We start from the raw sequence: 25,663 nt of genomic DNA, 5'->3' as shown, positions 1-25,663 counted from the left end.
CACAGCCGGGGGACACTTTTATATAGGTCCCTGCGGCCCTGGCATTAAATCACTAACTAGTCATCCCTGGCCGGGGTACCCTGGAGGAGCAGGGACCCATTAAATCAAGGGGTCCCCCCCCTCCATCCACCCAAGGGCCAGGGGTGAAGCCCGAGGCTGTCCCCCCATCCAAGGGCTGCGGATGGGGGGCTGATGGCCATGTGTAAAAATAAGAATATTGTTTTTTGTAGCAGTACTACAAATCCCAGCAAGCCTCCCCCACAAGCTGGTACTTGGAGAACCACAAGTACCAGCATGCGGTGGAAAAACGGGCCCGCTGGTACCTGTGGTACTACTACAAAAAAAATACCCAAATAAAAACAGAACTCACACACCTTGAAAGTAAAACTTTATTACATACATGCACACCTACATTCACACACACTTACCTATGTTCACACGAGGGTCGGTCCACTTCTCCAAGTAGAATCCATGGGGTACCTGAAAATAAAATTATACTCACAAAAATCCAGTGTAGATCGGTCCTCTTCTGAGCCTGTTATCCACGTACTTGGCAAAAAAACAAACCAAAAAACCCGAACCATGCACTGAAAGGGGTCCTATGTTTACACATGGGACCCCTTTCCCCGACTGCCGAGACCCCCCGTGACTCCTGTCACAGAGGGTCCCTTCAGACAATCAGGGAGCGCCACGTCATTGAGGTTACTCGCGATCAATCGCTGACCGCAAAGTTCCCACCATTGAATACAATGTAGCGCCTATGCGCTACATTGTATCTCTGCCGTGCGCAGCCTGACTGACAGCTCAGGAGCGCACAGGCAATCAGGAGAGTGCCACGACGTGGCGCTCCCTGATTGGCTGAAGGGACCCTCTGTGACAGGAGTCACGGGGGGTCTCGGCAGTCGGGGAAAGGGGTCCCATGTGTAAACCCCTACGCTTTTTGTCCCCCGTATTTTTGGCACCAGGACCAGGCGCAGAGCCTGGTGTTGGTTGTTAAAATATGGGGGAACCCCTGTCAATTTTTTTCCCATATTTTTGCAACCAGGACCGGCTCAAAGAGCCCGAGGCTGGTTGTGCTTAGGAGGGGGGACCCCACGCAATTTTTTTTTAAAGTTTTTACACTAAACAACCCTTTCCCATAGATAACCATGCACAGATCTCACTGATCCGTGCAGGATTATCCAAACTCGCCTGGAAAAAGCAGGTCTATTTTTTTGCTGCTTTTTTTAACGAATCGCAAGAAAAAAACACCCGCACTTGAGCATTCAGAGACTAACACCCAAATACGAATTAATAGTGAATACCCTTGAAAACCATAACGGTATATCCCAAACACTGCCGAGATTTGTGCTTAGTGAATTCCCGTGTTGGGACTTTGAAAAAAACACACAAATCGGTCAAACTCGGATTATTAGTAAATATAGGCCATAGTGTTAGTTAATAATAAAAATGTAATTCAGCATAGAGAACTAGAAAAATTGTACAGTGGCTGGTCAATTCTATATAAAAGATAAATTGTCAATAACATGAATGTAATTTTTTTTATAGCTGTATTGGACCCTTTAAGTTAGGGACACTTAGCAACTAATGCATAATGTAAATGGAAGTGTTTTTTTTCATCATATGGGGTTGCCATAATATCCCTTTGATCGGGGACGCGTATGAATTCCACAGGTTCTGTGGCTGGCTAAATTCAAGCTGGCATTTCAGCAGGTTTAATCAGCCACAGAACCTGTGTAAATCTTAGCTGTCCCTTATTAAAGGAATATTATGCAATCCTAATCATATCGATTCTATTCACTATTGAGATATTTTGTACATTTAGAGATCAATGGCATTACACTAAATGACATCCTTTTCTTCCAGGAATAAAGGAGAAGTGCACTGACTGGGCTGAGTTTCTGATCCACGATCTGACTGGCTCCAGGACAGCCCCAGCACAACTTCTAGAGGGAGTATGTTCTCTACTGGAAATTGACTTTACTCATTTTTGCCTGGATTTTATGGGACACAAATAACTCCATAAATTCTGTTTAATCCTCAAATGTACCTTTTGATAAGAGATAATATAATGCTTCATTAAAAGAAGAATAGGGAAATGGAGTTAATAAGCTGGCAACCTGAAGGACAGGCCGTTGTCAAGGAAACCAATCGCAGGATCTGTGAACTCCAGAAAAATTGGTGTTCAGGTTTTGCTGTATAGTGTGTTAAAAGGGATCATAAGAGTACTATGAATAATGGTTATTAAAAAGAAGCTCACTTTACACTGCTAAAACTTTTTACGTGCATTTCCATTACATTATTCTCTTGAATAAAGCGCTTCCTCAAAAGGAATATTGTTGCAGCCATTATTTATATATTTATTTTTTATTAGCCTGAACATAAATTAATAGTAAAACAATTTATTGTTGTTAAGTCAAAACGTATTACAGCAAAAATTAGATTCCCTTAGCCATTAGCATAATTCCTCATCAATACATCAGGGAAAAATATGTCACCATGCAGTTTGAATTATCCAGTTACTTCACTCCGCATGATGTAGATGGTGACACTCCCATTCATCAATTAGCTGGGAAGCAATTTATTGATTACCCTAAAAGGGAAGAGAAAGTATAAAACAAACAACATAGGGCCTAATTCAAGGTTGATTGCAAAAGCAAACTCTTCCTCTAATGGGCAAAACCATGTTCACTGCATGGGAGGGGGCAGGTGTAACATGTGCAGAGAGTTAGATTTGGGTGGGTTATATTGTTTCTGTGCAGGGTAAATACTGGCTGCTTTATTTTACACTGCAATTTAGATTTCAGTTTGAACATACCCCACCCATATCTAACTCTCTCAGCACATGTTATATCTGCCTCCCTTGCAGTGCACATGGTTTTGCCCATTAGAGGAAGATTTTGCATTTGCGATCAACATTGAATTAGGCTCATAGTGCATTAGATGTGGTTAGATCTTAGTTTCCTTACAAAATATATGTATGTATGTGTACTGTGCTGATTCTGAGTTGGGAGAAAACCCATGCTGCAGTGCAGGTGGGGCAGATGTAAAATATGTAGAAAGATTTAGCTGGCAATACACCAGAACAATATTGTTCCAGCCAGCCAACTAGTTGGCTGATTGGAACAGTAATGGGTATTGTGTAGGAGTATTTACTCCCACATGCCGAAAATAACAAAAAAACAGTTGTCCCAACTAGTTGGGAAAATCAATCATCAAAATCAAACATGGGAGTGCAAACATTTTATTTATTTATTTATTTATATGTTCTAAGGTCCATACACATGGAGCGATATAGCTGAGCAATTTTGACTATATAATCAAAATCATTTAGAAAGTTAGTGCATATCGCTCTGTGTGTACACAGCCAGTGATAGTGATACACGTCCCCGCCAGGTCGCTATCGCTGCTAAAAATAGACTGTGCAGGCAAGTCTATTTTGGCTAGGTCGCTGGAAAAGAAAAAGCATCCCTTTACTTGAATGAGTTATCCAATCTCGCCCATAGCCAAAATCCCTTGCACACTAAGGCCCTCATTCCGAGTTGATCGCTCGCTAGCTGCTTTTAGCAGCAGTGCAAACGCTAAGCCGCCGCCCTCTGGGAGTGTATCTAAGCTTAGCAGAAGTGCAAACGAAAGGTTAGCAGAACAGTGCTGACATTTTTTCAAGCAGTTTCTGAGTAGCTCCAGACCTACTCCTTCCTTGCGATCACTTCAGTCTGTTTAGTTCCTGTTTTGACGTCACAAACACTCCCTGCATTCGGCCAGCCACTCCCCCGTTTCCCCAGGCATGCCTGCATTTTTACCTGACACGCCTGCGTTTTTTAGCACACTCCCGGAAAACGGTCAGTTACCTCCCAGAAACACTTCCTGTCACTCACTCAACGATCAGCAGTGCGACTGAAAAGCGTTGCTAGACCTTGTGTGAAACGACATAGTTATTTGTGAAAGAACATCGCGCGTGCGCACTGTGGCCCGTATGCATGCGCAGAAATGCCGATTTTAAGCCTGATCGCTGCGCAGCGTACAACGGAAACTAGCGATCAACTCGGAATGACCCCCTTAGTCAGAATCGCTGGTAAAGTCAGTCAAAATCTCCTACTGCCAGTTCAAGGGAAAACGCTCAGTCAAAATCTCTCATAGACAAAATCCTTAACAACGCCCTCAGTTTAAAAGTAAAAATAACTACAGATACATGACTTGTTTATTTATTTGAAACATGCAGATTTAGGTAGACACTGTCCGCCTACTTCAGTAACATCACAAATTAGAGAGAAGTTGGCTAGTCTTCTGAAAAAGCTGACTGCTTGGATGGTCTGATTAAAAATTTGGGTAGGCGTGTGGAGCACCGTTTAAGTTGGACAGACAAGTTGGATGGTTGGATAAAAGTTGGTCTGGTGTATGGCCAGCTTCAGATATGAGAGGGGCGTGGTCAAACTTAAATTGAAATGTAAAAATACAACTGTCCAGCGTTTGTGGGCTATATGCAAAAGCAACCAGTATTCACCAAGCATGCAAAAATAATAAATGTGTTTTCACTCCTTGCATTGTATTAATGTTTGTCCAGGTGTGAAGTCACTTGCTACTTTTTGCTTTGCTGCCAATCCATAATCAGCCTGAAAATATGAAGGTAGATTGCACAGTCTCGTCTCGTTGCTTTTTATGGCTATTCATTGTTCAGTGATTATTTCTAGATTTCAGGCTCATTATTGCTGTATTTGACAGCATTGAAGGAAGTTGATATATTTAGTTGCATGAATTAGTCATAGGTCTGCAGGGATCATGTTACTTATATATTATATTATATTATATTATATTATATTATATTATATTACACTAGAGATCACAGGTTTAATAAAACTTACTGTAAAATGTATAAAACATATTTCAAGTAATGTTTTGCTTGGAAATATATTTCCTGTAATAGTAATCACATACAAAATGTGACATTTGCTTCTTTTCCTACAGCCTCTTCGAGGGAAAACCCCAGTAGACCTCATTACAGTAAATTCACTGATAGAGTTGCAGGATTCCCAGAATCCCTTCCAGTACTGGATCGTCAGTGTGATAGAAAATATTGGAGGAAGATTACAGTTGCGCTATGTTGGACTAGAAGAGTCAGATTCCTGTGATCAGTGGTTATTTTACTTGGACTGTAGACTTCGACCTGTTGGTTGGTGCCAAGAAAATCAGTGCAGGATGGAGCCACCTTTAGGTATTTTATCAAAATGTTTTTCATTTTTATAAGTTATGTTTAAATAATAATAAAAAAAAACATGCCTTTAACATTTGTTCTTTACAATTAGATATTATTGCTGAGTATTTCATAGAAAAAAAATGTAATGTTAATTATGGTTAATGCTGTTTTACAATGCTGATTCACATTTACTATATCAGTAGTGTTTCCATATACACCTTAGGTTAGGATACGATTGTTGGTATAGCGTTCCATAAGTGAGAATACATTCCCTGAAGTCTAAAACAATAAAAATACAAAAATGCAATTCATTAATTTATTAAATATAATTGTGATTTTAATATATAGATAGATAGATAGATAGATAGATAGATAGATAGATAGATGATAGATAGATAGATAGATAGATAGATAGATAGATAGATAGATAGATAGATAGATAGATAGATAGATAGATATAGTTAGCATCCCAGCAGTTGGGATGCTGGCATTCATGTTACAGCTGCCAGAATCCTGACACCGCTTGGAATCCCGTTGCCAGAATGCTAAAGTACTGAAGATAAGTATCAGGGCCACTGTTAGGATTAGGACCCAGAGGGGAAAGTTAGGGTTAGGCACTAGTGTGGGGGGATAGCCGTAGCCCCTCCCTCCCAAGTCTTAGCATTAGCTGACATCCCTGGTGTCTTAGCTTTAGCCGCCACCCCCACTATCTTAGAACTAGCTACCACCCCATGTGGGTTAGGGCATGGGACAGTGGAGGGGTAAAATAATTACCCCCTGTCGGCATTCTAATTGTTGGGATGCCAGTGTGTATACGCACACACAAATAAAATGTCAAAGACAGTCCTTCCTTCTAAGATATCCACTGGCTGCACTGCAAATCCACTGTACCATCAGTTTCACATTGGTCGCACCAACATACAATAGAGCAGCCCTATGGAGACAAGGAGTGTCCGCCGGACCTTGGCTGCTGGTGCCAGTGCAGCAGTGACGCAGTGTCTGGCTAGGACAAGCACATGACACGTCTGTGTCTGACTAGACACCCCCTTTTACCTCCCAGACATGCCCACCAAAATTGCCTCTCTCTGCATCCAAATTCACTATGAGTCCATCAGGGGTAACCATTGTAAGGCATACACATTGTAACCCTTGCGTCCGATACTGATGCTGCGTCCACCTCTGAATCAGGCCTGTTGTGTGGGAAGAAGAGAATAATTTACAAATGCCGACGCTGATGGCTGGAAATGTGCTCTGACTATTGTTTGGGAATTGGGTCGCTACTATTGAAAAGTTATTCTGCTAAAAGTTTGCTGTGTGTGCGATCAGCATTCTGGAGCACATGCGCTGGAAGGTGAAGTGAAAATCCAGCGCAAAGCACGGCACTGAGGTTCCTCTATGAGCATTACTGCTACACTGCGCAATCCGAGTGCAGATATCAGCCAGGAGACTAACAATTGGTCCGGACCATGACCCTCTCTGCTGCTCTCTGCATTAAGGGGGGGGGGGATGTTTAATAACGGGAAGGGATTGAAGGTGATTGGGTTGGAATCTACAAACAAAAGAGGGTAGGGTGGGGGTCAGTCCACATACAAAATCATTACTAGCTGTTCCTTAAATGTAGCGTACTTAATTGCCTGAATAGATCCATATTTGATCCAAATAGACCCCATATTAAACTAATAGCCTGACCAGCTCCTGCAATTCAACCCCCCCCTCCACTAAGTTCTGTCTAATTGAACAGCCCATACCATCCATTTCAACCATCCCACCATGCTCTTATTTATTATTATTTCATTTCATCACCTCCAATCCCTTCATTATCCCTCCACTTATTATTAACACCCTTCACCCATTAACCATTGTACCCCTTCTTATGCACCTACACTCCTGTTATTCCTCACACCAATCCAATGTACAGTTATGTACAAAGTACAATATACCAAACATTGTGCATTGTATTATATAACAGCTCCTCTATTAGAGGACAGTGAAGAGCAGGAATGTACTGCACGTGCCATATGCAGAGTCTCAATAAAAGGCACACCTTGCTGTCTTATCAGATATAATGTCAGAGTTATTTCACTTATTTCAGTTTAGTTCTTGTACATGTTTGTGAGACATTTTTATTTTTACAATAACACCTGCAGAACATATTCCAACTCTTCCTGCAGGTTAGTGCTTAAAGGTGAACTGGAGTTCAGAAAGTTAATATTAAACAGAAAAGTGTGCTTACTATAGGTTTGACATTTGCAGGATCCTCTGTGGTACTCCTCGGCCGCAATGGTTACATACAGTGCACTTAACATTTCTATGGAATGACATTATGATAAGCAAAATTGTATTTGCTTTTATATGCTATTCATCTGATTCACGCTGTACTTCTTTTTCCTCTTGATCTGTTACAAGCAGGCGTATTAGATTTCAGTGCCTCAGATCCATGAATTTCCAAATCACAAACTGGAAAAGCATCTCATTACATTTCACAACATCAGTTTTCAATCAGTTTTCCCATATATGCATTTGGCCCTTGTATGGCTCATCTCCAACAGAGTAACCTTCGTAGTGCGCCCAACATGGCTGCCTCATCAGGTACGCTTATGGATGGGATGAAAAATACATGGACCTAACAGTAGACTATTCCACCTAGGGTAATCCTATGCAGTGCGCCCAAGATGGCTGCCTCACCTGGTACCCTGCGAGGGGGGAATACACAACCTGTGGAAGTTATTACTCAAAACCCTACACCAATCCTGCATTATGCTTACTGTGTGCTCTAGGTTTTCTTTTTTATGTCTGTGCATCTTGTCTATTGCTGTATTACTTAAATCTTCTGCACTATGGCCCTCAGTCCGAGTTGTTAGCTCTCTAGCTGCTTTTAGCAGCATTGCACACGCTAAGCCGCCGCCCTCTGGGAGTGTATCTTAGCTTAGCAGAATTGCGATCGAAAGATTAGCAGAATTGCGAATAGAAATTTCTTAGCAGTTTCTGAGTAGCTCGAGACTTACTCAGCCATTGCGATCAGTTCAGTCAGTTTCGTTCCTGGTTTGACGTCACAAACACACCCAGCGTTCGCCCAGACACTCCCCCGTTTCTTCAGACACTCCCACGTTTTTCCCAGAAACGCCAGCGTTTTTTCGCACACTCCCAGAAAACGGCCAGTTTCCGCCCAGAAACACCCACTTCCTGTCAATCACAGTACGATCACCAGAACGATGAAAAATCCTCGTTATGCCGTGAGTAAAATAACTAACTTTTGTGTAAAATAACTAAGCGGATGCGCTCTGCGAACCTTGCACATGCGCAGTAAGCGACTTTTCGCAATATAGCGAAAATCGGCAATGAGCGAACAACTCGGAATGACCCCCCATGTGCATTGTTTTTGATGTCTGTAAAGCACCTTGAATCCTGTTCGAGAAAGAGCACTATATAAATACAATTATTGTTATTATTATTGTTATTTTTAATATTATAACATATACTGTACATACCTCCCAACTGTCCCGCTACTCCCATTTTTCTGCGCTGTCCAGCACGCATGCTGAAGTGTTCTGCGGTGGGGGGTTGGGGGAAGTACACACTGCTGCTCTGCTGAGTAAAGGCCCATACACACTGGGCGATTTTGAGCTGAAAGCAGGTCACTTTTGGTGTTGTGAGCTGCTTTCAGCTCAAAGCCGCCCAGTGTGTATGCCCAAACGATGAGCGATAATGCGCGCTCCCGCTTCATCGCTGGCAGCCGCCATTCATCTACTGGTATTACCAGTAGATGAACGGCAGGGTGAATGGCTTTCCATAGTGTCCTGCTATGGAAAGCCGCTCACCACCGCTGACATCGCTGGGCAGGGGGGAAAAGCGCTCAGTGTGTATGCACTGAGCGCTTTTCAGCCTAGCGATGTCAGCAATCATCGCTGTGCTTACACGCTGGTCAAAAACACCCAGTGTGTATGGACCTTAAGCAGCGGGTGAATAGATGTTGTGTGTATGTGCATTGTTCCATTGCAACATGGTTTGTCCTAGTGCACAGTAAAGGCCCATACTCACCAAACAAGCCCCCACCGACGCCGATATTGGCAGTGGTGGGGCAGCGGGGGGAATGATGCCCATGCTGCAGCATGGCTGTCGTTAACGAGGACCTCCCTCATCTGTCTATGTACAGATGAGGGAGGAGGTCAATAACGATGCTCGGGAGCGAGCATCGTTAACGACATTGAGTGTACACACTAGACAAGATTGTAAAAGATCTTGCTCAGAATGGCCCTTCTGAGCGATATCTTTTATTTTCTCATCTAGTGTGTATGGGCCTTTACTTGCTTAAAGCTGACCATACACAAGATCAACTTTCCTCCAACCTTCCAACTAGCTGGCTGGTAATGTGTGGGCGCAAATGACAATTATCAGTTTGCACCCAAATGCTGGAAAACAGATGGAAATGGTTGTTCAGTCAATTCGGTTAAATCTGTTTGATTTAAACAACTTATTTGAACAACAATTTTTGTCCATTTTCCAGTGTTTGGGACTCAATGGCTGATTGTCATTTGCTCCCATATATTAACAGATTTTCTGTCCAATCAGTCAGGTAGTTTAATGGTTGGAGGAAAGTTGGTCAGGTGTAAAATTATATTGAAATCATATTTATAATTTTTGGTATGCTGGAAAGTCCAGTCTTTGCACATTCCTGGACTATATGTGTGGCCATCTGCCAACTACACTAAATAATCTCCGGGCCATTGGGTTAAATGACTTGAGGCTGCTAATGCTGGTGGCAGATGAACGCATACACAGGCCAATAGCATTCTACCACCTACGTGTCTGGCACAATTGGAAATAGATCCCGTTACTTAAGCCCATATGTGTTGGGAATTATAAATAAATCTCTTGTTAATACAGAATCGGTAAATATGGGTAGAGCAACAACAAACTAGAAAGGATATATCCAATCTAAGCAGAAACCTGCTGTCCCTGCGCCTTATGCTTAAAATCTAGGGATTCTTAAATTAACTTATTTGTTAGTATCATAGTAATTTTATACAGAAACATTAACACAGTGGGCAGTATACAATTACCCGCGGTGAAACATCGGGAGCGAAAAATGCAAATTTTTTTGTGATTTTCTAGATGTTTCACCGATTTGTTTTATGAGGTATCCAATTAGATCTCCCATTAAAAAAAAGAAAACAACCCTTTTCCGTGCGAAATTCACAGGTTCAGTGAAACCTGTGTGTTTTTACCACTGCAGCCCCAAAAAGCCGGTGCTGAGGCAAGTGAAACAAAATCCACGATAAGATGTCTCATGCCAGGTTATCAGGGCTAATAGGATAGACCCCGATGAACAAATTACCCGCAATTGGATACTGCCCATAGGGACTGATTCTGAGTTAGGAGCAATGCACACAAATCAATTAACTGTGCACCTTGGTTAAGGTGCATACACACGGTGTGATTTATCCTTACGATTTTGACTATAAGGAAAGTTGTGATACCGATGCACGCTCCCGTGGGGTCGGTATTGCAAGGCTAGATAGACTGTGCAGGCAAGTAAATTTTAACTATATAGTGTACTATCTAGTACAAAGTATAGTCAAAATTGGCACTTAGTCAAAATTGGTGCTTCTGGGCTCTGGGGGAGTTCAAGGGAAATCGCATAGTCAAAATCGGGCATAGCAAGGATCTCACCCTGTGTATGCATCTTTAGTAAAAATCTCAAGTAAAGATAGTCAATATCGGTGGTTCAGGGCTCCAGGGAGTTCAGGGGAAATTGCAAAGTCAAAATCGGAGATAGTCAATATCTCACCGTGTGTATGGGGTGTGGTTCATAGGGTCGACCACACTTAGGTCAACCACTAATGGTCGACAGTGACTAAGTCGACGCCCAAAATAGGTTGACACAAGCATTAGGTTGACATGAGCTAGGTTGACATGACAAAAGGTCGACATGAGATTTTTTTAATTTTTTTGGTGTCATTTTCTTCGTAGAGTGACCGGGAACCCCAATTAGTGCACCATGCTCGAGCAAGGTGCCTCGCTCCGCTACCGTTGCATTCGGCATAGGTTACCATTCCCAATTGTAGTCCACGTTGATCATAAAGTATGAAAAAGTTTTTAAAAATTGTGAAAAACTCCTGTCGCCCTTTTGTCATGTCGATCTAGTACATGTCGACCTAGTGACCATGTCGACCTAGAAACCATGTCGACCTAATGCATGTCAACCAATAGTGGTCAACCTAATGACTGTCGACCTAAGTGTGGTCGAACTAGAGACCGGATACCGTTTGTATGCACCCTAAAACCATGCTGCACTGCAGGTCGTGGAAATGGAAAATGTTCAAAGAGATTTAGATATGAGAGGTGTGAGTCCAAACTCAAATCTAATTTGTAGTGTTTAAATATAGCTGTCCTGCATTTATGGGCTACCTGCAAAAGCAGACAATATTTACCCTGCGTGAAAAAATTAAATGCAGGCAGAAAATATTTTGGTACTTCTTTTTTAAATCATTTCTGTATGTATGTCTAACTTAGAAAATTACTTTGACCTTATTAAATAAATTATTTAAGGGGAAATACGCATTGTGTGTTTGATTATACAGAATATGAACTATTTGGGTGTCTGTTAATTGAATAGGTGATTGAATGAAGGTATTACGTAATAATTGTCTTTAAAAAAATGTTTTTTTAATTGGATGAAGGGATCATAGTAATAATATATTATAATATATATATTATATTATTTTACATGCTGGTAGTCTATTTACTGATATATTGTAGTGGATAAATGTGCTATGTCCAATTCTTAAGTTCTAATAATTTATCTGTAACTCTATCTCAGTTACCTCTAAACCAGTGGTTCCCAAACTCAGTCCTTAAGGACCCCCAACAGTTCATGTTTTCCAGGTCTCCTTACAGCGCGCAAGCAAAATAATTTGCTCCACCTGTGGCTCTTTTAAAATGTGTCAGTGAGTAATGAGTACACCTATGCACATGCTAGGTGACCTGGAAGACATGGACTGTTGAGGGTACTTGATGATCGAGTTCGGGAACATCGTGTGTCCGTCCATCCGTCCGTCCGTCCCCCGTCCCCCCCTGCTTTCCTCACTTTACCATTTGTTTAAGGTTTCTGTGAGGGGCCATTCTACTTTTTTTTTTGTTAAGTTTTTTTGTTTGTTTTTTTCCCTTTGTGACTTGCGTAATGTCCACTATTACTGGACGCAGGGTTGAATCCAAAGGGTCTGCGCACATGCAGCAGCTGTAGTGCATGTATATGACCTTTCACTATGGTTGCATTCCGGAAGGGTCGCACACATGCACTACAGCAACCCATGCATTACAGCCTTAGGCGCGCAGAAGAGTCCCTCTTTCCAGGAACAGAATGTTAGGGGGTATGTAAAATGAAAGCAGCCAGTATTTACCCTGCACAGAAACAATATAACCCACCCAATTCTAACTCTCTGCACGTTACATCTGCGTCACCTGCAGTGCACATGGTTTTGCCCAGTTGCTCGTTAATTTGCTTTCATTACAAACATGAATCAGGCCCATTGTTTCTTACTTTTACTTTAGACATTCGTCCACTGAAGAGTATGTCTGAATGGAAATGTGCTCTGGAAAAGTGCCTGGTACAGGCTGCGAGATGTCCTCTTCCAGTTGAAGTTTTCAAGGTAAGAAATACACAGCGATACATATGATGAATTTCACATGTAACAAGTTTTTTAATTAGATTTAGCAATATTTGGATTGGGATGGCCTGTACTCACTGCCATATTGTGCCGTAACCCGCCTATTATCTAAACAGAATATGAAGCTGCTGTTTAGATTTCATGAGCTGCCCCTGATGTCACAGTTGCCATGGGTATACAGATGTCACATTCACATTAAAAGTGTAAAATGCTGGTTTCTAAATCAGTGCAAGTACATGAAGGCACCACTATGACATTACAAGATATTTTCCTCCATTTACTGCATTAAAATCTGCTACTGTGAATACTTGGAGGGCGGTGTCTGGCAGGGTCAGACTGTCCATCTGGCACTTCTGGCGAGTGACATCCAGGGAGTCAGGGGCTGGCCTCCCAGCTCCGCCTCCCAGCTCTCTCTGCTCAGCCACCCGGCATACAGGCCAGGCACCCATGACTTGTGACATACCTCTTTGAGACACACCCTTGTGCACGCACACAGTACTAGTTCAGACCTGATCGCAGCAGCACCATTTTTCTCTAATGGGCATAACCATGTGCACTGCAGGTGGGGCAGATGTAACACGTGCAGAGAGAGTTAGATTTGGGAGGGGTGTGATCAAACTGAAATCTAAATTGCAATATAAAAATAAAGCAGCCAGTATTTATTCTGCATAGAAAGAAAATAACCCACCCAAATCTAACTCTCTCTGCACATGTTATATCTGACCCAACTGCAGTGCACATGGTTTTGCCCATTAGAGAAATATTTTGCTGCTGTGATCAGGTCTGAATTAGGCCCTATGCCAGGGTTGTTCTAGAGCCCCAGTCCGTCACTGGTGTCTGTACAACCTTAGACAAAGCACCTGTTTTTCTAGGTCTGGATATGATCTATCCAGCCTTATAATTAACATAGTCAAATACTGGCTACACAATTTGTTTAATCTGTTTTGCAGTAATTACAATGCATGATAGAATGATTTGTGGAAAATAGCACAAAAAGGAAGTAATTTGTGTTTTGAAACTCCAGTGACTAAGATTAATATGAATCAGCATGCATGCAGAGTCTGAAGAAGAATGTGATGTTATCTGTTAGAAATTCTGTTACATGTACATATTTGAAACTTTTTCTGTATGTCTGCTTTGAACCTATGCACTGTCAGTAAATATATATTTTTTCGCTTGCTAGCATACTACATTCTGTTGATCTACATGTTTTGCTCTTCTGACCTAATATATGTTCTTACGGTACAAAAGAGAAGACAAGGAAGTTGGGTTGCGATTAAAAATATTAAATACATAAAAGGGCTTCCCAGTGCAGTGGATGAAAGTAGTATATTCTGTAATGAGGTACTTTCAGAGCAAGAAAAAGTAGTGCAACCAGTGACACAAAGAGAACACAGTAAGGAAAATGTCAGGTGTGGAGAATATATAATTTAACAGGCAAACTAAATGCTTGGTATAAAATCAGGTGGTGTTTTTTGGGGGAAGAAAACTGCTAATTAAGTCACACATGCCCAAGATAAGCCATTAATAAATTAAATGGATTATGTAATTGCTCTTTATATATCCAACTGCTCTAGTTAACTAAACAGATTATTTAATTGGAAATTATTTACCATCAACAAATTGAAGGCGATTAACTACCAGGTCTAACTGTATAAATATATAGTAACCCGTAGCAACCTTACACTATGCCAGTGAAAGTGAAACATGGATTGATCATTAGTTTGACTGGTTCCGTGGTTGTTCAAACAATGATACAATAACTACCTGGTACATGCCTCACTGAGCCTAGTGCTCTCCGTATCTCTTTACTTATCTCAGTACAAATGTGCAGTACATAGTGCAAATGTGTGAGAAAGCCTGTTCTGTTCAGCACTTTGATAAATAGACTTTCTTTTTTACTTCTTTCCCTTAGTAAAAACTATACAAATTTTACAAATGATATTTCTTTTTCATCCACTAGGGGTCACTGGAGTACTCTTGGGATATGGACGGCTTAGCAGAAACAAAGGCACTGAATATTTAAATTTAGAACTCTCCACCCCTCCATATCCCAGAGTACCTCAGTGTACTACCTCAGTGTTTTTTCTGTGCTCACAGCACTAACAAGGCTTGTGGGAAGTTCCCACACTTGGTGGAAGATTTTATTAATTTTTCATTTTTACTTTTTACTTTTTACACTTAGCACATCCCTTCCCAGTTTCTGGAAAAACATGGGTCCGGCATAGTGCCGCTGCACGGACAGCGCATGGCGTGTCGGTCCTCACAAAGAGCACCCTCACAGCCACAGGCAGCCCACTGTCTCCTGCAACAGCTGGACGGAGCTTACACATAGAAGCCCCGTCGCAGCCATGACCTGAAGAGCTGGACGGAGCTTACAGATAGAAGCCCCGTCGCAGCCATGATCGGAAAGCGTCGCAGACCTCCCTACAAAAGGTATGCTGGGAAACGGGGCGGTCAGCGCACCGCTGTGTGGGGTCCGTTGGTAAAGCCGCCCGCTCACTGCCGCTCATAATAGCCGCCCCAGCCGCTCCGTCCAGCGCTCCGTCTGCCGCTCCGACCGCCCGCTCCAGCTCCGTCCTCCCGCCAGGCGATCCGTCAGCGCGGTATTCAAAGTACACCGCTCAGAGGGGGAGACCCGCCGCAGCTTGCCTAGCGACGCCGGAAGCCGCTACGCGCTCCGGCCAGCCGACCTCCGCTGCTAAATACGTGTCCCTCGCCTCCCTGCAATGAGCTTCCCGGCTCCCCGCTGAGACACAGCGCTACAGGGAGTACAGGGAAGGGGGGGGGGGGTGGGGGACCTGGCTGATTACAGCGCGGCTGCAGCTGCCATATCTATAGAAGGTATTAATGCTGCAAGGGGAAAGAATAGCAGGCTGCCATATCTGTAGAGGTATTAATACAAAATTAACTGCAGGCAAAGCTTATATTAAATGGATGTGACCTGCCTGTGCTTATCACGGTATAATAGGCTATTGAGCCTATATATATTAACACTGAAGGCATGTATTGTAACCTGCATGTGATTATTACTGTATACTAGACTGTGATTATCACTGTATAATAGTCTATTGAGCCTATATTAACACTGCAGCAGGTATGGTAACCTGTACTGTGATTATCAGTGTAAGCATGGCATGGGGGCCATTTTAATCATGTTTCCTGTTTCTTCCAGTTGGTAATTCCAGAACATTCCTGCCCTACATCTCTACGCCACCGGAGGCGCAGGGGTGTTAGTGGGAATTTTGGTACAGGTTTCACATAGGCTGCCCATGTGAACTGTATTTCGGCCATAAATATATACCGCATTTGCCGGCGTATAAGACGACTGGGCGTATAAGACGACCCCCAACATTTCCACTCAAAATATAGAGTTTGTTATATACTCGCCGTATAAGACTACCCCCTTCCACACACCAAATAAAACGTAAAAGAAAATCAGATTTGTGACATACTGTATATTATGACCTGATAAGAGATTTGGATAGGGAGTATTTATCAAGGTATGCATAAGAAGGGGTGAGGGGGCGAGGAGAAAGTTGTAAAATGTATAAAAGTATACCCCTGTGTGCATTTAGTGTTACCGGTTTCACATGAGTGCCATTAGTATTAGTATTAGTGCCATTACAGTACCTGTCATTGTCACCATTGTACGGCCACAACGCGACTGCAGCGCCTCCGGCCAGTCCCTGCATCTCCCTGTAATTGGCACTAGTGACCCGCCGCGGCCGCACTGGATATCGCGCGATACTGGATGGTGAGTAGAATGAGGTGGGCGGGCATCGGGAGGCCACTATGGGCACCGGGCGAGTATCGGAAGGCCACTATGGCAGCTATGTCTATCCCAACTGAAGTGCACCCGGTGTATAAGACGACCCCCCCACTTGGAGGCATGTTTTTCAGGGCAAAAAAGTAGTCTTATACGCCAGCAAATACTGTATATATATATATAGAATGTGGTTGCGGGCGGCACTCTCGGCGTAAATGAAGACAGACACGTAAGTCTTTTAAGTCATCAACGTTTCAATGTCCAGAGTGACATTTTCGTCCTGACGAAAATGTCACTCTGGACATTGAAACGTTGATGACTTAAAAGACTTACGTGTCTGTCTTCATTTACGCCGAGAGTGCCGCCCGCAACCACATTCTATACATCAGGGTACAGGTGCACTGTATACCTCAGGGAGGGCACCGGCATTTAAACCATTGCTACATTCATCTAGGGGACTTGGGAGTGCCGTCGACTTTGCTTACGTATATATATATATATATATATATATATTACACACCTTAAGTAAAGATTTTACTGAGTCGTGCAAGTGTCTGTCCTTTGGCTATTGGGGTGTCTGTCTGTATAAGGGGTAAGGCTCCAACACAGACTAAATATAAGGTTTACTACAATGTCTGTACATAAATCTACCACAGATTCAGTTCCCAGATCAGATTCAGTTGTTTTGTAGGTTTCCACTCCGGAAGCCGGTTCATTCCCAGATCCTATGTTAAGCATTGGCAATTCAAATTGACTCCGCTCGACAGGAGCGGTAAGATCAGGGTCTCGGAAGTTACTCCGACAGCTCTAACGGAGGAGTCTCAGCCTTTCCAAAGGTCCAATTTCCCTTTGGGTACCAGGGTGTTAATTTAACTGGTCTTATAATTTAATGCAGTCTGACAATTCTATGTCAAACCTCACAGCGCTAACTACGAGTGAGAAGGGCACATTAAACCAGCAGTCAGATAGTGCGGGTTTTGACAACCATACATTGCTAATGACCAGTGAGTCAATGTCTCAATTTTACAGAGACTAAGGAGACTCTAACATCTAATCCGTCGTATTTAATAAACGACAGATTTTCAATGAGTTTCTTATTTAGACTATCTTACTAAGATTTAAGTCTATTTACCCGTTTCCACATCTAACGCCATTGGTAATTCGTCTGTGTCAAACCTTATAAAGACCCAAGATACATTTGGGTCACTAGGCACTCTATGTATGGAAATAATGACGATCATTAGACTTATCGTTAATGAGAAGCTGCAGAGTATCTCTATAAAGCTTCTGCTGCCGCCTGTTACCTCGATTCTCGCTTTTCATCGTCGCTAGTTTCAGCACGACAAGGCCAGAAGTTGTTTGGTCCTAAATTTGATATTTCAGGCCAAGGCGGAGGGGGGGGGGGGAAGTCTAGCCATTGCCTCCTCCGGTATCAAGACGGAAATACGCTGGTCCGGCGTTTAAAGGCTTTAGACTTCAGTCTTTTCAAGGCTGTGGTACAAAAAACAGTCACGCCTTGTAACGCCAGGGCGCTAAAGTCACAACAAACAGTGGCTTGACGGCCTCTCAGGCCATTTCGAATTTCCAATTGTGGAAGCGCGCCTTTACACGTTACATTTGCCGGGTTTCCAGCCATCCACTCATGGATGTATCCGCTATTTAGGGTTAAAGACTGCCTCTGTCGGATGACATTAGGCGTGTTGGCAGGTTGCCATTCAGTCTCTGCTGGTTTCAGCAGTTTTTATTTCCAGGCCTGGTACACCAACAGAGTCAGGGTTATTTATTCCCCTCTGTTTGGGGTACCGAAGCCGGAGGGCTCCGTCGCAGTCTCAATCAGCAAGTCACTTACTACAGATTGAAAATGGATTTTCTGCGGTTAGTATTTGCATATTTGGAGCCACAAGATTGCATGATTGCGCGTGATCTTCAGGATGCGTATTTACCCATTCCGGTTTGGTCACCTCATCACAGGTTCTTGCGTTTTGCAATACGCCACAACCATTAACCGTTTCAGGTTCTACCGTTTGGCCTCTTGTCAGCGCCTCGGGTATTCACCAAAGTGATGTTGGTGATGATAGCTCATCTCAGAGCCCTGGCAGTGACAATCGTTCCATACTTAGACGATCTGCTCATAAGAGCTCCGTCTCAACAGAGGTTCTTCTTACTTGCGCTGCTAACGTACACCACGGTTGCAGTGTCAAGTTCAAAAACAATCGCATCTAATTCCGTCTGAACAACTTCAATTCCTAGGTATGATTACAGATACGGTAAATCAAAGATTTACCTACTACACCAAAAAGAACAGATTATACCATCTGGTACAATTAGTGCAAAAGCCACGCACACTATCGGTACATTGGTGTATTCGCCTATTAGGAACAATGATGTGCTTTCGAAGCGCTTCAGTTCGGCGGGTTTTCACTCGCGTTTCCCACAGGGGGGCGAGGGTGTCTCTACTCTGGGCGAGAGTCTCAGAGGTTGGGGAGTTGTAGTTTTAAATGGTCAGCGACAGGGTTTCTACGGATCACGACAGATTGCTGTCTATAAATGTCCTGGAACTCCGTGCAATTTACAATGCACTACATGCTTCGCTTTCAGACTGTCCAAGTGCAGTCAGACAACGCAACGGTAGTTGCATACACAACAACCAGGGAGGACCGAGAAGCCGCATGGCAATGCGGGAGGTAGCTCGAATCCTCAATTGCCCAGAATACCACAAGGTGATATTGTCGACTGGGTTCATTCCGAGAGTGGACATCTGCGAGACACATGATCTCAACCGTCGGGATTTTCATCCAGGAAACTGGGCATTAAATCGAGAGGTGTTTCACACGTGGGTCCACAGGTGGGGTTACCCTCAGGTGGACATGATGGCATCTCGCCACAATTACAAACGCCCAGTATGTGTACAGAACGACAGATCCCAAGGGCAGTGGCGGTGGATGCTCTCACATTCGCGTGGTCGTACAGCCTCGTGTATCTGGTTCCACCGTTTTCCGCTGCTCTCTCCGTTGCTAAAACGGATAATAAGACAGTTCGTCACAGTCATACTAGTGATATCTCATGGGTCTCGGAGAGCTTGCTTCTCGAATCTCCAAGGAATACTCGCACACGATCCTTGGCCGCTCATACTACGTCCAACCCGTTACAACAGGGACCGTTCTTTTACCCCTATTTACCGCGCCTGCGGTTGACGGGGTGGTTGTTGAGACCGCCCTCTTAAGGAAAGAGAGAGGGCATTACAGTATCGGTTATACCAACCATGTTACGAGCTAGGAAGCCGGTTACGGCAGCTCATTATTACAGAATTTGGCGTGCCCATATAGGTTGGTGTGAAGCTCGGAAGTTTCCGACATCATCTTTCAAGTTACCCGTATTCTGTTATTTTACAGACGGGGTGGGATGGAGAACTGCGTTTATCTACACTGAGGGTGCAGGTATCTGTGTTGTCAATTTATTTTCAAAGACGATTGGCTCTATTGCCGTCGGTACACACCTTTATACAGGGTGTCCTCAGAGTGCAGCCTCCATTTATCCCACCTACAGCGCCATGCGACTTGAAGCTGGGTTCAGATTTCTTACAGTCTTCATATTTTGAACCCTTACAACAAGTGGGGATTACGTTTCTCACTTGGAAAACGTTTTTTCCTTCTAGCCTTAGCTTCGGCAAGGCGTTTTTCAAATTTGGGTGCCTTGTACTGCAAGCCACCGTATTTGGGTTTCCTGATGACAGAGCGGAACTTCGGACGAATTCCGATTTCTTACCAAAGCTGGTGTCATTTTTTCACATCAATAAACCAATAGTGGTTCCTGTGTTGACAGCACATTCTAGAATTCTGAATGTGGTACGCGCATTACGAGTTTATATGTCCCGAACGTCTACAGTTCGTAATACGGATACGTTGTTTGTTCTCTATGATGCTGCCAAGTGGGGTTAGCCAGCTTCTCAGCAGACATTATCCAGATGGATAAAACTGACTACACGTCAGGCTTACCTTAAGGCTAAGTTACAGTCGCCTACATCAGTAATAGCTCATCCCACAGGTTCTGTGGGAACGTCATGACCAGCTGGTAGTGGAGCTTCTACGACACAGCTTGACCGTGCGGCTACATGGTCTTCAGTGCACACGTTTGTGCGCGTTTACAAGTTTGAAACGTTTGCGGCATCAGCATCTAGCTTTGGCCGCCTAGTGTTACAAGTGTCAAACAGCTCTCCCGCCCACGAGGGAAGCTTTGGTACGTCCCAAAAGTACTCCAGTGACCCCTAGTGGATGAAAAAGAAAATAGGATTTTGGTACTTACCAGGTAAATCCTTTTCTTTGAATCCATAGGGGGCACTGGACGCCCACCCAGAGCAGTTTACCTGGGTTGTATTAAGCTCAGAGGAGCTTATGGTAACACATTTTCACTGATTGGTTCAAATTATAAAGTTCCATCGGTTAAGGTGTCAACTGTTTAGTTGTCAGTAACGTTATGTGTCAACTTTGTTGTTGTCCGTTATGTTATAGGAATTCTCCATTGTCAACCTCTCTATAGTTCCTGTTCGGCTCAGTAAAAAACACTGAGGTAGTACACTGAGGTACTCTGGGATATGGAGGGGTGGAGAGTTCTAAATTTAAATATTCAGTGCCTTTGTTTCTGCTAAGCCGTCCATATCCCAAGAGTACTCCAGTGCCCCCTATGGATTCAAAGAAAAGGATTTACCTGGTAAGTACCAAAATCCTATTATTAATCTCCAGAATTAGGAGCTATTATTTTGCACTGTTACAATTAAGCTATACCAGTTTGATTACATCTGTAATGAAGAACTATTACAACAGGAAGGAGAGGAGAGCACTGACCAGCCTGGTCCTGGCACCTGTGCAATGTACCTGGCAGGCTTTGGGACAGGTGCATGCGTACAAGCGGTGGTGGGACTATGCATTGGCAAAACACTGGCTTCAACGGACTGTATTGACTGCAGCCTGCTGGGTAGGGCTGCCCAAATGGTAGGGAGTGGCTTCCCACTGGAAGCTTGCTCTCTGCTAATTGCAGCCTGACCTGGCAGTCCCAGAGGAAGAACATCTCCCCTGGGGCTGCCTGTCCTGCAGGTGACTGGCAGGTAGCACTTCCAATAGGAAGTCTCAGCCAGTCACAATGAAGTCAGTGCAGTCACTTATTATACCAGTGTCAGTTTGGCATAATATCCAATACACAGTATTCGGAGTAAAAAATATTTTTAATATTCTACTAATATTGGTTTATATGATCACTGTTGACATTCTTATTATCCTTGTTGTATCATAAGCTAACTATATACTAAGTGATTTTTCAGTCATACCGACAAACGGAACAATTTTTCTGTCAGTGGACGATCACATTATCGACGCTACACACTAAGCTTTGTTTTTATTTTTTTTAAAGTTAATAATTTTTTGCCACACCACCGTGAATTTACATATGTCTGACCACAAGCAGGAAGACGTAATCGGCATAAATCGTAGGAAATATGGTTAGATTATCGAGAATGCCACACACTGCACAATGGGCCTAATTCAGAGTTGATCGCAGCAGCAAATTTGTTAGCAGTTGGGCACATATGCACTGCAGGTGTGGAAGATATAACATTTGCAGAGAGAGTTAGAATAGGGTGGGTTATTTTGTTTCTGTGCAGGGTAAATACTGGCTGCTTTATTTCTACACTGCAATTTAGATTTCAGTTTGAACACACCCCACCCAAATCTAACTCTCTCTGCACATGTTATATCTGCCTCCCCTGCAGTGCATATGGTATTGCCCAACTGCTAACAAATCTGCTGCTACGATCAGGTCTGAATTACCCCCTATATCGGGACCTTGTAGATGATATTTTCTGGCAAGTCTGACTGATTTGATAACTGAAACGTTCAGAAGAGCGTTTCTAGACATTTTTTGACCATTTTATCAGCTTTTGGCCAAAATGGTCATGCTTACACACTACAATAAAAGACATGCCAATCACTGGACTAATGGCAAATCGGCCCAATAATTGTATAGTGTGTACCTAGCTTTGGTAATATACATAATGCATTAATACATAATGCAAAAACCATCCATAAAGCCCATACAGTGCTTCTTATTTGAGCTGTTTAAATATGTTTTTATATGTTATTAATTGTCATTTACTAATGAAGGATCATGCTGACCTAAGGAACCATTCCTTCACTCTGGGGATGAAGGTGGAGGCAGTGGACCCAACGGAGCCATCTAATATTCGTCCAGCATCTGTGACCAAGGTAAGTCACATTGGTTCTGCTATATATTACATTGCCACTTAATAATACACAAACAACAACAATGAAAAATATCAATTGAAGGAGGATAAAGATATTTTAGGATACATAAACTATGTAAATAAAATTTAATTACTACTATTGGGAGAATTAATTTAGCCACAGTAAATTACCTCGGGTATTTGATCCCCGAGGGGTAATTCAATTGATGCCGATAGCCGGTATTATTGGGGAATTTTGTTTCATATGTTGGGCGGCAAAAGAAACAAAATCTGCGAAAAGTGAAATTTTTTGCAGTCATGAAACACATGGATTCAGGAATTTATACCGAATCCTGTTTTTTCACACGTATTCGTGTATATTTTTCCACAAAAAAAGGGGCATTAACTAAATTGCCTGTAAAAAACAATGGGCAAAAAAATCCAGAAATTATTTTATTTTTTCCGCCTAAAAATTTACAGCGGATAGTTGAATCCCCTCCCATGCCTCAGAAATTATGAACATGTTGTAACAAAAATAGTGAGATAATATTGGTTCCTATCTGCAGAAATTCTGAATTTTATAAAATCTTAAGTTTGACGAGTATTATGAATTGCATGCCATCCTTGTTATAGTTAAATTATTATTATACAATAATAATCTTGAAGTGTGATTTAAGGAAGAATGTGATTTTTTTGGCACAATTGCTTCAGTTTTCTTACATGGGGTAGATGTTTCAAATACTGGAGGGAGATAAAGTAGAATGAGATATAGTATCAACCAGTGATCGAAGTGGGAATTTTGAAGTGGGGGGATTGAAAATTGAAAGGGGTATAGTGTCCACTCCAGGGTGTATTGTTGTGTACGCCGAAGGCGTGACTGCCAAAAAGGGGGTGTGGCAAATCACATGTGGCGTGTCCTTAATAGGCACTGGATGAGATGACACATGGTGGAGGAAGGACTGAGGGGGACGAGGGCATTGGGTGAGAAGGGGGATGCATGGTGGAAGGAGGTGGTTTTTGAAAAATGGCGGTCATATGCTGATTGATTGGTACTTTATCTCTCTCCGCTCTATTTCTCTTTAAGGCTTAATACATCTCCCCCAAAGTCCAAATAGAAATTACATTGGATCCAGACAGAAGAGATCTGTAAGGCTATTAAGGCTATGTACACATCAGTGCGATGTCTGAACGATGCAACATTGCCTGCGACGGTACTCCAACATCGGCAAGTGCATACACACTTGCCGATGTCGGCTGCAGCGGGGGTGGGGGGGCATGCTGCATTCATGGCCATGCTGTATTCATGGCATGGCCCTTGTAAGCAACAGGTCCGACGTGTGATGGATACAAGCCACGGGAGCACGCATCGTATCCTGTATCGTGCATACACACTGTACAATATTGCAACGAAGCGGCCGATATCAGCCAGATCATATGCGATATTGCATAGTGTGTACACACCCTTACAGATATTTAACAGGAGATCAAGACTATATCTTCTTTAGCAGTATCTTATGCATGTGGAAACGGAATTAAATTCCAGTTTTTTTTTTACTTATTGTACATACCATCAACGTATTTTTATTCAGTTTTTCTTAAACAATTGAGAGAATATATTAGATTAGTTACAGTACAACTCAAAGGGGGGTATCCAATTACCTGTGAAGAAATATTTGGTGCAAAAAAAGTAAAATTTTTCCCAATGTTTCACCAATATGTTTTTACAGGCTATCCAGTTGTCTGTAGTCTATGGGCCTAATTCAGATCTGTTCGCTCGCTAGCGTTTTTCGCTGTGCGGCGATCAGGTAACACTGCGCATGCGTATGCACCGCAATGCGCAGGCGTGCCGTATGGTTACAAAGCCGATCGTTGTTGTGCACTGGTTCTAGCGAAGAAACCATTTTCACAGCCGTTTGCAAGGAGAGATTGACAGGAAGAGGGCGTTTGTGGGTGGCAATTGACCATTTTCTGGGAGTGGTTTGAAAAACGCCAGCGTGTCAAAGCGTTTGCAAGGTGGGTGTCTGACGTCAATTCCTGGCTCGAATAGGCTGAAGTGATCGCAGCGGCTGAGTAAGGTCAGAGCTACTCAGAAACTGCACAAACTGTACAGGGCGGCTGCACACGCGTTCACACACTCGCAAAGCTAAAATACACTCCCCTATAGGCGGCGACTATCTGATCGCAGCGCTGCAAAAAATAGCTAGCGAGCGATCAGATCTGAATTAGGCCCTGTATTCTGTATCCAGGTACTCTTAGTAATACACCATCATTTTTAAATGACACTAAAGTTTGTGGTATCAGGACGATAAAAGCCTCCAATGTTGGGGATATTGCTGAAATTTTGTTGTATTTTTACTCTATTATTTGTATTTTATTTTAATAATTTCTATTGTGTTTTCCCATTTTGCATAGATACTGGATAATAATGGTAATAATAATAATAATATTTTTTTCAACTGTTCTTTATCTACTCATTAATACAATATATCTACTTGTATTTTTGATTGTAGGTTTTTAACAGCCTTTATTTCCAAGTGGCTATTGATGATTTGAGGCCAGAGGTTAGAAGCATCTCTATGCTTTGCCATGCCGATTCTTTGGGACTCCTGCCTGTACAATGGTGCCTTATAAATGGGGTTAATCTCACACCTCCTAAAGGTCTGTAATACAGTCATATAGCAGATAAAATGAACCTTTTATTCATTGCAGACATTTTGTCAATGCAATTACTCTGTCTTAATGCTGAGCCACTTACAGTGCGCACAAATGTCTGGCACACAGTTTTTATTAGTGATTTTACT

The 25,663-nt window shown here is 42.8% G+C and overlaps 1 protein-coding gene across 4 annotated transcripts in view; it reads left to right on the top strand.

Moving 5' to 3' along the window:
- Nucleotides 1-25,663, top strand: part of SFMBT2 (Scm like with four mbt domains 2) — a 349,877-nt gene that overhangs the window by 247,778 nt on the left and 76,436 nt on the right. For all 4 annotated transcript variants that reach the window (XM_063926815.1, XM_063926812.1, XM_063926813.1 and 1 more), the window contains 5 exons: nucleotides 1,867-1,955; nucleotides 4,966-5,212; nucleotides 12,746-12,843; nucleotides 22,783-22,884; nucleotides 25,373-25,520. In XM_063926815.1, the coding sequence (XP_063782885.1) occupies nucleotides 1,867-1,955; nucleotides 4,966-5,212; nucleotides 12,746-12,843; nucleotides 22,783-22,884; nucleotides 25,373-25,520 (684 nt within the window). The remainder of the gene's footprint in view (nucleotides 1-1,866; nucleotides 1,956-4,965; nucleotides 5,213-12,745; nucleotides 12,844-22,782; nucleotides 22,885-25,372; nucleotides 25,521-25,663) is intronic.

Source organism: Pseudophryne corroboree, chromosome 6, assembly GCF_028390025.1.
Source record: "Pseudophryne corroboree isolate aPseCor3 chromosome 6, aPseCor3.hap2, whole genome shotgun sequence".
Lineage (NCBI taxonomy): Eukaryota > Metazoa > Chordata > Amphibia > Anura > Myobatrachidae > Pseudophryne > Pseudophryne corroboree.
Note: the sequence above shows the minus strand (reverse complement) of the source record. Positions and strands in the feature narration are given on the sequence as shown.